We start from the raw sequence: 14,728 nt of genomic DNA, 5'->3' as shown, positions 1-14,728 counted from the left end.
TCGCTGCTGTAGTAGGATGAAATGTGTTACTCACCGCACTTCTGAGAATCAGATAATCCAAAATACAGAAAAAGCATTAATATTCATTATAATAGTATGTATAATTTGAAAACAATGTTCAATAATAGTATATTGCTTAAATATATTACAGTATGTTTAAAGTGTGCAAATTTATATAGTTATTAATAATTAAGTTTATGGTGGGTATTGACATGAGTCATAAGAATATAACCATAGCATATAGCAACTATGAGAAAAAGGACTGGAAGAAATCCACTAGGAAATTTTTTGTAATAGGATCATAGGCCATTTCTCTCTTCTGTATGCAGCTGGTTTACTGAATGAGCCGGACATGGTAAAATATAATTAAAGGCATTTTATTCTTTCTCCCACTGCCCCTTCAAGCACACTTTTTAGCCTCAATCTATCCCACCCTTTGTATCACATTTCAGGCTGAACTTACAGCTCTTTTGGTTCCTTGTGGATATTGAAAAATTCAGCCCATAATAAATCAAAAAGCTAAGAAATAAAAAATGTTGCAGAGGTTATGGAGAAAAGGGAACCCTCATACACTGTTGGTGGGAGTGTAAATTGGTACAGACACTATGAAAAACAATACGGAGATTTTTCCAAAAATGTAAAACTAGAACTGTCATATAATCCAGCTATTTCACTTCTGGGTATTTATCCAAAGGATGCCATAACACTAATTTGAAAATATGTAGGCACCCCCATATTCACTGTAGCATTATTTACAAAAGCCAAGACATGGAAACAACCTAAGTGTCCGTGATGGAAGAATGGATAAAGAACCTGTGACTATATACAAACAGAATACTACTCAGTCATGAATAACAAAATAAAACCCTGCCATTTGCAAGAACATGGACGCAAGAACTGTTATGCAAAGCGAAATAAGTCAGAGGGAGAAAGACAAATATCTTACGATCTTTTATTCATATGTGGAATCTCAAAAACAAAAACAAACATATAGATACAGTAGACAGACTGGAGGTTACGGGGGGGGGGCTTCATAGGTGAAGGGGTCGTTGTATGGTGAGGGATGGTGACTGGACTTTGGCTAGTGATCACTTGTAATGCTACATATGTCAAATTATAATATTGTACACCTAAAATGTATATAACATTGTATACCAATTTTACCTCAATTAAAAAAAAACCCAGCCCAGGCCAGTGCAAACTTTCCTCTATTTAAACTTTCCTCCTCAGCCTGCGTATGACCTCAACTTGGAGACAGCAGTGGGGAAGGGACTTATGGCTGCTTTCCCTCTTCTCACGCCACTCCTGTCTTTTGGGCCAGTCCAGGGATGAAGTGAAGGGAGGACTCATGGAGAAGAGATAAGGAACAGGGTCTCACGAGGCTGCTTCAGTTGTAATCTAGCAGGAGGTGCTCTCTGGGTGTCACAGATTCCAACTGCAACTCCTCCTTCTGTAGGTGCTTTTGTGGGTTCTGCAAAAACCCACCCCAACCGTCTTTTAGGATCCTCTCAGCTATTTCTCTGGGTGATCAGCCTCTCTGGCTCAGGTGTTTCTTCTATATACCAAAAAGCAGCATCATTCTTCTGAGGCCGCCTGACCTGGCAGGAAGTCCTCTGAGTGGGGTCCCACTCCAGAACAGCACAGTCAGTTCTCTCCAAAAGGCTTTACCTGCCAGGCTAAGGGGACCCATTCACCTGACTGGCCATGACTGCTCAGCCCTGTCTCTTCATCCTCTGTCACCAAAAGCCTGTTTATCCTCAGCCCCTCAACTTTTACTTCTCCAAGTGGGAGTTAGGTGCTAAGCACCTGTGTTCCGACATGTTTCTGGTTCCCTGAAATACCCTCTCACTTGGGGGTGAGAGAACCTGCCTGTGCCCCGGCAACTCTCTCTATGTAAGTCCTTCTCACTCTAACCTCTCACCCTCTGAGGGACTTCCTGGCCTTAGTCTAGATAGTCTGACGTGGGCTATGAGTTCAGAGGCCTAATCTACCTGGGCAGTCACATCCACCAGATACATTATTCTCTGCATTCAGCCTTTGACACTGGGACTATCAGGAAAGTTTCCTTCCCAACGTTATTTTATAAGGGGGAAGGAGGAACAGACGTTAACAATGGAGAGAAAGGCAAGAAGACAGACTATAACAGCTATTGAGGAACGTCTTTTTCATCAAAGTACTTATCAGAGTAATTTTAGACTCAACTATATTCAATGACAATTTTATTCTCCAAGAATTACAGTGTCACTGGCTCCATAGAATAAAAATTGTCTTCTCAGTATAAGTGAAAAAAACATGTGAAAACTTAGAAAGCCTAAAAGTACCCGCGTTTATTCTTTTAACCACTAGTATCCAAAGTATAAGTCATCTCATCTGTTTGATTTTATGACTAATACCTGAAAGTTAGTGCATTTTATTGTGCTATAATTAACAAAACAACGTGTATTTAAATAGAATTTATATTCTCTAGGCATTTTAAATAACTGAGTAAATGATTGGTGCTTGATTTGTAATTAATATATTTTGATTCCTTTTTGGTTTTAAACATTAAAATAGTTGTAGTAATAATGAGTGCAGCTACAAATTGCTCTATAAGCAGCCAAAATTTAAAAATATGTGTTCTGAATTATCTGTGACCTTAAAATGTAAGATCTGTATTTCCCAAATCAAAATTTAAGTGAAATATCTAGAAATTGTTTTTCCCCATTCCTGTATACTTTTCTAGAAAACTATTAAAGTTGAGTAGAAATGAAAAACCTTCTTAAAAATCACAGTTATTTTTCAAAAACAAGATGTTTTCTATTACAAATTCATAGATGTTACTCTTATATATTCTTTACCTATTGGATTATATGTGCTCTTTAGTTATGGACATTAGGCTTAGATTCTTAAAGCATGTTTTTTCTCTCCTTTGCAGTTGGTTGGTTTTGTGTATGCCTGTTATGTGATCAGTATTTTCATGGAAGAAGAGGACACCTGTAAGTATCGCTGCTATGTCTCCCTGCGGGTTGATTTTCGCTGAGATAGAGCTTCCAAAACCAGTCATTACAGGGCTATGAAGTCATTCCAATCTGGAATTTAAAGTGACTGAACTCACTGTAGTGAAGTTACAATCACACATTTACAAACCGAACCGCACTCAGGTAAGATGGTGCCGAGTGCTGAAACTCGCAGTCCCGGTTGTGTGGGGAGCTTCCCAGAGACACGGGAGCCCACGGGTAGCTGTCCAATCCTGTCTTAGTAACTTTTCATCAGAGACCTAAATGGGTTGCTGAGTAGAAGATTCTGGACTGCTTTATCCCTCACCAACTGTGAGCATGCTGGCTGCAGAATTTTGAAATCTGACTAATAGCAATAACAACAACACACATTATAGCAAGATCTCTATGAATATAAACTATGTAAAATGTTCTGAGAAAACTAAAAATGAATAACCTTCGAGGCAAGATGTAAAAAACAATGAGAGAGATGCTAAAAAAAGCTAAGTAATCGCATTTTAGCAGAACCCTCAAAAAAAAAAAAAACGTACATGTTTGCAGGGAGAGAGGGGTATAAGGGAGTTAAATGGTAATGGAAAAGTACAATAACATTTTTTAAATAAAAAACAACGAAATAAGACATACATGACCTGAAGTTATATAGATAGAGATTTTGCAACATAGGCAAGAACTGGCATTTAGTAAGCACCCACCTGCTAATGTGCAAGGCACTTCTTGGCACAACTCTGTTCTGGGCTCACGGAATGCCAAAGGAAATTTTAATTTATTTAAAAATAACAAATTAGGTAAACAAACCACACCCAACCATATCAGAGATTTAGTTACATCATTGCAGTTACGGTCTGAGTTGTAAGTTGACTCAGCAGTGAGGGTAGTTTCTAGCTAGCCATTACGACTTTCCACAACACAGCTCCAGCGGGGTCTGAGGAATGCTTCCCTCCACACAGATGTAGTGTATGATACATAAACTGGCATCCAGTTGACAATAAGCTCTCTCTCAGGTTATTTGACCAAGTGGAATAAATATTAGACCTGAGACGAAACTCATCAGGCAGTGAAAACATGCAAACAGACGGCATCACATATTTTATGCTTGCTTGGGGGTATTTTTTTTTTAATGCTAGATGAGCCAGAAAGTTTCTGACATTTCCAAAGTGCAGCTGTAATGACATACTTCCCACTATGAGGTTAACATCAAAAAGCCTATTTTCGGGAGTTCCATTAGTAGTTATTTCCACAATCTGACATTGTTAATGTACAAAAGGCAGCCTGCCTCCGACCCACAGCTAAAACAGGGTGCACAGCCAAAAGCAATTGATTGAATATGAACAGTTTTAACTGGACTTAGGACCTACCGGAAATGATGAGAATTGGGGATGAATAAATACTTCAAAAAATTGTAACAATGAATGATAAACCTCAAGTAAATCCTGTAAGGTACTTTTGAGTAAATACCAAAAGAATCGTTTCTTTTCCTCCTCAGTGAATTAGTTGGAGGCTCTAAAACGATGTGAGTGCTCATTCCTGCCTTATCGTGTGAGAAAAGACAGAATAATCGATAGTCTTCTTTATCTATTAGCATAAACATGGAAAGGACTTTTCTTTGAGGCCTGTGATTTTAAGCAAAACTGGGAAATGCAAGATGACATTCAAAATAAAAGGCTCATCTAAACTGAGTAAACATTTTTTGACCTTCTGCTAGCCTTCTTTTAGAGTATTAATGTCAATGTATATGGATTGTATGCTACTGGCAGATATTATAGTTCCATTGATTTCGGTGTCTTTATTAGCTTAAGTTTCTCTATAGAAATCTCCGAATCAGCTATTTTAATGCCCATCAAAGTGGGATTGAAGCAGCTGCTACAACCGATTCCATTAACGGTTTAATTCTAGTGTTGTTATTGGGGCCATACATTAAGTTACCGAGAGACATCTGGATACAGTAGTTGTGTTGCCATCAATTCAAATAATACTCAGAGTCAGAAAGAGTCTGGGGTGCTCAAAACAAAGTAAACATGCCCTAGTCCAACCTGACATGCTAATCTGATGGAAGAGAGATGACAGTGAAAAGCAATCACAAACCTTTTAGTCTGATCGTTCTCCAGCAAGGGTAATTTTATGTTTTTATTGATAGAAGTAGGAATCAAAAGTGCACTTGTAATTGAATTGTCCCACAGTCTTCAGAAGGCAGATGTGAGCAAAAAGAAATCTATGAAACCAATTGCAATAATCTCATAGACTAGTACAATGTGTGCCAACACTTAGCTTTTAGGTGCAATAATGAACTGCCCTTTGGATAAGACATTACCAACCCACAACCAAGAAGACGTGTCTTTTGAAGTGTCTTTTGAATTGTTTTTCTAAACACAAAACATAAAATAAGGAACAATACTGCTAGCTTTCCAATTTGTCTGGGTATACTTCTGGAAAGCTTATTCGGAAAGGTATCTGCAAATGTATAGCGTAATGTCACAGTATTTTGGCAGACAATGTATCATTTATCATTTCGAATCCTATTCTAACTAATGAAAATTTCTGCATTATTCAGAATGCAGAATTAAGTCTTGCACTTGGACTGAAAGCTGCCAGCCAGCCTTAAAAATTAATAACGGCTAACTACTTTCCCCCTCTGCAGTGCTAAGTGGTTCTGTGGGACTAACATTTCAGTGATGGACATTTCAGAAGGGTACTAAATGCTTGAGGAAACATTTATTTCCATCCGCCCACCTTCTGAGTTACTTCTCAGGCTCTTTTGCTCACTATTTCCTATAAAAACCATGACTGCAGGTCAGAGACAATGAAATAAAAACTCACAAACGGAAGAGTGCTGGTAGGTGGGGGTCAAAACTTTCTATCACTCATTCTATTGCAAAAGCTTGTTTATGTCTCTCTGTTTCTCTTTACAATATCTATCCATCTGTATGAGCACTTTGGTGAGACCTGGATACTCGGAATGTGTAGTCATAAGAACCTGTCAACATCTGGTTTGGGAATCATCTACTGCTGAAAAGGAACTTGTGGGCTTGTTACGATCTTGTCAAATTTACTTAAGAAAATGTTTTAATTCAGGGAAGTGTGGAGGTGAGGCAAAAGATGGTGAAAACAGTATTGACTTGTATAAATATTGCCAGAATTTTCCAGAGGATCTGTTGCTATCACTACTCCTGATATTAGCTTGCCAGTTACAACTGGAACATCTATTTGGACGCACAAAGGCCAGTCTGGGTTGTGTATGTGGAATGGTGACAGAAAAGTATGTTAAAGACACTAATGATTTTGAAAAGGAAATGAACCCTCCACGTGTGGGTTCAATATTTTATATTGAGCAACTTTGTGCAGGCATCTGACCCTAGCTAGTGTACTTTTGGGGAACCTTTCATGCTTCAGAAGGAAGCATGACTGTTGGAAAAATATTCCACACATCTGCTGTTTCTTCAGGCTTCCTGCAGGCTAGTGTTCATGTATTTGCCAGTCTGCCCAAGTGTTCCTTTTAAAAGGATAATGTGATGTTACCATAGAAATGTGAATTGGAAATAAAAATAACTTCAACCTCCTCCTAATAATTTAGCTTTGTAAGGTATGGAGAAGACATAGAGACGTAGAATGACCCAAAGGTCAGGCAGGAGGGGAAGGAATGAAAGCAGCAAAGGCCTAGATAATCCTCAGAATAGAAAACGGGGGGTTTGTTCTCTTGTGAGCCTTGCGATATTTGCATATTGAAGAGTGGAGGGACAGAAGAATTTTGTGAGTCAAAGATGGAGAAATGCATGTGAATCAAACAAGGGTGATCCTGTAGCCATAGCCAACATTTCAAAGGAGTCACAGTATTTATCCAATAAGCCATTAAAAATCTACTGGTTCTCAGAGAGTTTCTCTTTCAGTAACTTTCTCATGAGCTGCGTGTAACTATCCTCACCACAGTTTAGATTTAGAGCCTGTAGTGTTTCCCCTGATTTACCTGGATGACTACCAAATAGCTACAGAATTACTAGCTACCTAGTAGCTATTCTATCACCACAGCAGCAAGATAGTGAGCCCCCTTACCAGAACCAGCTCCAGAGTCAGTGCTAAACCTACAGCACCTAGACTAATGCCTATCTCCCTGGACCAGGACTATCTACAGCCAAATTTTCTACCCTCCTCATCTCCAGCCACATCTGTTTCTCTATGTCCATGAAACTCTTCCACACAACCTCACACCAAGCTCTTTCTGAGGGGCCTTCTCTCTCTGTTGACTCACTAACTATACATCTTTCAGATCTCAGCTTAACTATCTCTTTCCAAATTTGACCACCCTCCTGGGCTAGACAACGGCACCTGTGATATATTATTATATGCTTCCATTGCACACTGGCTTGGGAACATTAACACAACTTTAATTTTAAGAGGCATGGCATCCCCAGGGCTCAGCCCATTTCCTGACACAACAGGCACGCCAAATAATAGATGCGTGAGCATTGAGTGAATAACTATGAACAAATGGACTGTGAAGGATTGCAGGATGTCCATTGGTGGAGATGGGGGAGAAAGTTCTTCCTTTTCTATTCTCTATCTCCCTTTATGTGAATGACCACGCCTCACACAAGCTAGAACCTTGGGCATATTCCTTGACTCTTCCCTCATCTAGTCAGTCACCAAATGAGACAACTTCACCTTCCTTCAAACCACTAACAGTTTCTATATGCTCTTCAACAGTCTTCCTGGGGATGCTTTGTCCCCGCAGCCAGTAGGCCCAACTATGTCTCCAAACCTGTGCTCAATTTATTTCCTAATTAACAGCGTACCCCACTTATAGAGGATGGAGGTCACCCTAGGATCCCAGGGCCTGATTCAGTATCTGGAACATCATAGGAAATCAGTGAATATTTATTGCATTTTAATGATTTTAAAAAGGAAATGAACCCCCCACATGTGGGTTCAATATTCTATATTGAACAGCTCAAAGTAGTTATTCGTGCAGGCATCTGACCCTAGCTAGTGTACCTTAATAAGTACACTAAGGAAAATGTCATAATAAGGAAAATGTTCCCATGTCTTTATATTATTTCCCATAGGTCTTTCCTCACACCTTATGCAAATTTAAATTTCCCATTCCCCACACTGTAGAAAAATCTGATTAATTCAAAATAAAGTATAATTTGTTTGTGCACTTACATATATTCCCTGGAAATTTTCATCGGCTACAAAGTGAGGCCTATTTTGACAGAAAATTGATGCCAACAAGCAGAGAACACCTACACCCCAGAAGGGGGTTTTAATTTTCTAGGTTTCCACTTGAAGCTTGAAGTGACGACGGTTCCAGCCCTGCCAGTTTCTAGCTCTGTGCCCATTAACCAGAGAAAGCACCTGTCCGGCAGTTAGGGGATTCCAAAGCTCTCAGCTCTACAGATGACGCCCTGTGGCTGGTGGGTTATCTCCAAGCTCAATCGAGTGACTCACATTTTCTTCTCCATTCATTTACCAATGGTACATGTTGGCAGTGTTTCAAAACACCCTAATCTCTCTGCACCAGATTAATAGTTGATGGAGTGTGACGCCTTGCTTCACCCCTAAAGCAAGCCCTCTTCACCCATGCCTGCCTGCCTCTCTCTATACCCCTGCTACAGGCAGGTTGGTGCTCCCAGCTCACTGTGACAACAGCCACAAGCTGTGTGACATGTCCTTCAGTGGAGAAGGAAGAATGGAGGATCTGCCATCCAGATGGCACAGAATGGAAGATGAGGGATTTGGGAACCAGATGTGATTACGAGGGAGCAGAGTAACAAATTAAAAAATTCGTACCCTCACAGCACCCGAAATGCACAGTGAGAAAACATGGGCTGTATGGATTTTACGTGGATCCCGTGCAATGGTTTTACTCTGGGCTGTTAGTGGGAATATTTAGGAACCCAGCAGGCAGAGCAGCTGACCATGTTCTGACAGAATCCCCTGTGATTCCATTTTAATTCTAAATTCAATACCTTTATCCCAACCCCACCCCTACCCTTCTCTGTCCTCCCCCGGGCTAGTTCTGCCAACCCACCGCAGGTACCTGGACCACTCATTCTCCGCATCTCTCCCTGTGCTGCTCATTGACACAGAGAGCACATGACTGCATCCACTGTCCCTGAGGCAACTTCACACCATGACACGTAAGCCAGCCACCTGCCCTTCCATCCTCTCACTAGGTTCCTTAAAACTGCAGGCTCACTCTTTAAACCACGGAGCTGAGGGCATGTATCCTCACTTTCCTTGGGAAAGCGGGCTATCGTCGCTCTAGGATGGGCTCAGTGGGGCTCTGTGGGCTGCAAGGGGCCCAGGAGAACCACAGTCCAGCAGGAGGGGCCTCACAGCTCTGGGGAAAAGGTCAGCGGCTCTGTCAGGCCTGTAGGAACCAGCACCTTGCAGCTGCATCTCTTCTGGGGTTTCCGTGACAGGGGAACAAGAGCCCTGCTCCCTGCCCCAACTCTAGCTGGCCTCCTCACTGCCCCAGGCCTCAGTTTCCTCCTATGCCAAAGGTCTATACTGAGGTGTGAAGACCCCACTTGGATTATACCGTGACCCAATAACATCCTGAGATACTGTGATCCCAATATGGAATGTGAAAGAACCTATTAAAAAACAAAACGAAACTCGGCAGTCTTAGAGCTTCCTACCCTCATTTCAAAGACATTGAGGCCCTCAGCCCATTGTAGGGACAAGAAGATGAAGCCCAGAGGGGTGATGCGATTCTTGGCACCCTTCTCCTCCTCTACCCAAGGCTCTTCACAAAGAAAATGAAAGCCAGTAGACATGGAGTCCCTCAAGTTCCCAGGGGCTCTCTGCCATTGGAACTACCTTTATTTACCCATGATTGTTTCTCTCCTCATAGAAAAAGAGGCCTTCATTCTGCCTGTGGCTTTTGTGGCTTTTATGTCCATCCCTCCCACACATTCCAGCACCTTGTGCCATTAACTATTCTCTCTCTCTCCCTCTCCCCCCACCTCTCTCTTCCCACCTGCCCCTTATCTATCCCTCTGTCTCCCCTCTCCCTACCCAGCCTCCTCCTCCCACTGGATCCTTTCCCTCAGCTTATGAATAAAGTCACAGTATAAAAGAAATTGCCCTGACTCCCCTCCTAGAATGCATTTAGCTTCCCTGTCTCTTGTGCTCTTCTCCCCCCCCATCCAGACCTCCTTCTCTTTTTTTAATAATTTTGTCCCATTACAGTTAAAACGCAATGCTATATTAGTTTCAGGTGTAGAGCACAGTGATTAGACATTTATGTAACTTACAGAGTGATCTCCCCAGCAAGTCTAGCATCCATCCCACACCATACATAATTACTACAATATCACTGACTACATTCCCCTCGCTGTACTTTACATCCCCATGACTATTTTCCTAACTGCCAATTTGCACATCTTAATCCCTCACCTTCCCAGGCAGTCCAGACTTAGTGTTCACTTTCTCACCACCCGTTCACTGTCAGTCCGCAGCCGTCTGGCCTCCTGTGCTACGTTATCACTGAAAATGCTCTCTCAGCGGCCAGCGATGACCTTTTAATTGTCAAAATCACTTAGATCTTATCGTGCTTCATTATAATGGATGGCTACGGTCACTGTGGACTGCTCCCTCTTTGAAAACATTTTCTCTGATTTCCAGGCAATTCCATCCTTTTGAGTTTTGCCAGGCAATCCTACCTCTTGATAGTGTTTATTGTACCAATTAAAAGTTATTTCCAATGTCCTTATGCAAATGAATCAGATTTCTGATGCAGCTACTGGTAACAAATTTTGAATACTTGCCCTGGCTACTTTTGGAATGATAATTTTTCAGTAAGTCCTTAAAATGTTAACTTCTCCTCCTTAGTATATAGCTCATACCCACAGTGTTACAATGAAGCATTTTAAGTAAAATTAGATCATAAAACAGATATTTATCCCTTTTAGATATAAGAGCTATATTCCTGGATCACATATTTAATAGAAATCTGATTTTATCATTCCTTTAAGAAATGTCACATGAGCAACCAACAATAAATGAAGACAATACAAAATAATAATAAAGAAAGACAACAATAAAAAAGAAAGAAAATAAATAAATAACAAGTGTATATGGAATACTCACTGTCATGTGTTTTATAGTAAGTCCTTTATTAACCAAGAGAAAAGAAATAACGTAGGCTTGTTCCTGGGAACAGCAATTGACGCTGGAATCTAAGTGCGGTGTTCGGGAGTGCTCCCATAACTTGAGCTCCAACAGTGCCAACGTGGAAATAAAGCTGGAGAAAAAGAAAAGGTATTTCTTCCCTTCTAAGTTCTATGAGGTACAACGTAAATTAATTCTACATTATACCTAATAGCCTTTTCATTTTGTCCACCTTTTTCCTCATGGCAGAATCTCTCTCTCCCTCTCTCGTTCTTTCTTACTCTTGCTCTCCCTTTGATTGTAAGAACAGCAGGTCTACATTGGAGCTCAAGGTGCATCCCAAGGACAGCTTTCTTTGTTACATACAGTTCAATCAATTATGAAATGTGTGCTGCTCCCCAGTCCTTATTCACCAGTCTTGCAATAGCAATGTAATAGCCAGCTAGTCACTGACCCCGCTTGCTCGTGCTTCTCCGCACACAACTCCCGTGAAACTGCATCTAGACCATGGCAATGAGCAGAAGACATGTGTGCACGGCCAGGCCTGACCCCTAAATAACTTCCCCATGTGATCCTCCATGTTCTTCGCCTTTCTACCTGTTGGACAGACAAGCATAGAAGCTTTGGTAGACACGTGTTGAAAATGGTGGAACCATAATATTGAAGGGACCTTGGTCGCTGAGCCACTGCTTGGAGGAGAGGTGACCACATAACTTGGGACGCGATGATAAGTGCCCCTGAGGGGCACGGTGCCGAGGCGCACCCAGGAGTGTGTGTCAGGGCCCTGCTCCCCCTGAGGTGGAGCCCCTGCAGTAGAAACAGGCAGGGTTTTCCTGCCACTGAAGGGGTGGAGCATCTCTGGCCTTCCACTAACATGCAAGTGCCTCCTGGGGGCCTGGGAAGGTCTCTTGGAGGAGATGGCACTGAAGCTGAGACAGAGGGGTGAAAGAGAGCCTGAGCGGCGTGGGGCAGGAGGAGACCATTCCTGAATGAAGGGGCAGCAAGAATCACTTCTGGAAGAAGATTCTCGCCAAAACAAAGGCTTTGACTTCAGGAGCAGCTTCCTCCTGGGTGTTCTGGAGGGTCAAAAGGTAACCTGGACTTTCCTGGCCTGTTGACTCTCATAAGAGAGGTGAATCAAAGGGCAGATTGTGTCTGGGATGAAACTTTAACCCCTGTGTTCACCAGGAAGGCCATGGAAAGCGATGAAGAACACGCCATTTTTACACATTGTGGCAAAAAGTGCACAGCTTAGATGTAAACACTGTTTTCTTTTCATCACTCTACATTTGCCTCATTTTCTATTCATTCCCCTACACGTTTATTTGGAGAAGTAAGTTAAATGCTTCTTTTTTACGTAAGGGAAACAAAGACCCTTAGTTACTGGTAGAACAGTTGAAGCCCAGGGATCCCACTGACTGAGTTTTCCTCCTAGTTGAGATGACAGAGACACAAGAGAACACGCGAAGGCCCAAGTTCCTTTGGGACTTTGTCACTGCCCATTTTTTTCTTCACATTTTGAAAGCAAACGCCGGCTTTAATGATCAGTTTTCTGTTCCTTGGTATTTTTTTTCAAGCAAAGGCCATGTTTTTGTAAGACACTACATTTCAACGGACTATTCTTTCGTCTCCAGCAAACATTCCTGAGGAGTAGGTGTTAGGAGGCATTCTAATTTATTGCTTCTGGTGTCCAATGACCTTGGAATGAGTATCTGTCTTCATGCCCCAAAGGCCATGTTATTTCAGAAAGTTACAGCTCTTAAAATTGTTCTCTAATAAAAGCAAGTGCCACTAATTCTAAGTAAAGTGAGCCTTCCAGATAAGACCAGCTGTGAATGCTGAAGGAGGAGGAGGAGGAGAAGGAGAAGGGGGAAGGAAAGGGGGAGGGGGGGGAGGAGGAGACAGAAACTTCACCAGCAGGAGTCCATACTGCAAACTGTACGCAGATAAACTTTTTCCGGTGTCACTGCACATTTTCGATGTCCATGAAGGAAAAACATTCTATTTATAGCTATCTGGGTTTCAATCACTATGCCATTTCTTAAAGTGACAATTTTTTTTCAAACCTGTGTTTTCTTAAGCCTTAAGTGCTGAATAGGACTTGCAGTATTCATTTTAAAACCCAGTAAATCTTAATAATCACTTCTTTGGAATTTATTGTTTCTTTTTACTGTGATAAAATATACATAATGTAAAATTAACCTTTTGAACATTTTTAAGTGTGCAATTAAATAGCGTTAAGTACACTCAGAACATTGTACAACTATCAGCACTGTCCACTTTCATCCCGTGTGAAAGCTCTGCGGCCGTAAACCAGGCCTTCTCAGCTCCCTCTCCGCACCCCTGCAGTCCCTGCTCACCTCTGCGTATTTACCGATTCTGGGCACTGCATGCGAATGGGCTCCTACAGTGTTTGCCCTTTTGCGTATGACTCATTTCCCTGACTATAATGTTTTCAGAGTTCATCTACACTGTAGCATGTAGCACAATCTGATTTCTTCATAAGGTTGAATAGTATCCTATTGAACTTCCAGTAACTTTTTGATCCACTTAAATTCAATCATCTAAATATTTTCTTAAATAGTATACAACTTTAATGAAATAGCCCCCATGTCTTTCAACTTAAAATCACAAGAGCAAATTTAATTACCCAATTCAAATTTTGAACTGGTTTTACAAGGTGTATCTGCCAGATCTAATGTAATCTCTGTGGTTATGTTAAGAAGCAGGAAGATTTTACATAGCAGGTAAACACAGATTATCCCAATGATTACAAAACCCTAATCTGCAATTCATAAAAAAGAGTATTACAATGGTGGAACAGGCTTACTTTGTTCTCCCTGTAATCAGTTCCCTGTGTTGAAAAGGCACTTCTCCAATAAATAAGCATCTCCAACAATCTGGGGTTACTACATGTTCAGGGATTTTCTGTTGGGAAGCAGAACCTACATTTCAAGGGGACTCTGATTTCCACTATTTTAACAAATTTAACAGCTTTTTTAAATATTTGGTGGAACAAGATACAATCTCATTTTATACTCTTCAAATGTGGCTAATTCAGCAGCCCACAACACAAGGACTCAGATGACACACCCAGAAAAGCTATCATTTAGAATCAAAGGACAGATAAAGAGCTTCCCAGACAAGAAAAAGCTAAAGGAGTTCATCGTCACCAAGCCAGTATTTTTTTTAAATTACTTTATTGTTGTTCAATTACAGTTATCTGCATATTCTCCCCACCACTCCCCCGCAACAGCAGCCAAACCCACCTTCCTCCCTTGCTTCTACCCTCCCCCTTGGTTTTGTCCACGTGTCCTTTATAGTAGTTCCTGAAAACCCTTCACCCCACTGTCCCCTCCCCACTTCCCTCTGGCTATTCTTGGATTGTTCTTAATTTCAATGTCTCTGGTTATATTTTGTTTGCTTTTTTCTTTTGTTGATTATGTTCTAGTTAAAGATGAGTTCATATGGTATTTGTCACCAAACCAGTATTACATGAAACATTAAAGAGTTTTTTTCTTTGAGAAGATCGAAAATATGAACAATAAAATGTCAATAAATGCATATTTATTGGCAAGTGATTCTAAAAACAAAATAAGCAAGCAGAACAGAAACAGAATAAT

General features: G+C 41.1%; 1 protein-coding gene across 2 annotated transcripts in view; it reads left to right on the top strand.

The window, feature by feature from the left end:
* The window catches only part of NKAIN3 (sodium/potassium transporting ATPase interacting 3), a 518,390-nt gene that overhangs the window by 478,374 nt on the left and 25,288 nt on the right, over nt 1-14,728 (top strand). For both annotated transcript variants that reach the window (XM_053930339.2, XM_053930338.2), the window contains exon 5: nt 2,915-2,975. In XM_053930339.2, coding sequence (XP_053786314.1) covers nt 2,915-2,975 — 61 coding nt within the window. The remainder of the gene's footprint in view (nt 1-2,914; nt 2,976-14,728) is intronic.

The sequence above is a fragment of the Desmodus rotundus genome, chromosome 8 (genome assembly GCF_022682495.2).
Source record: "Desmodus rotundus isolate HL8 chromosome 8, HLdesRot8A.1, whole genome shotgun sequence".
In the NCBI taxonomy this organism is placed as follows: domain Eukaryota; kingdom Metazoa; phylum Chordata; class Mammalia; order Chiroptera; family Phyllostomidae; genus Desmodus; species Desmodus rotundus.
This window is presented reverse-complemented; position numbering and strand designations above follow the sequence as displayed.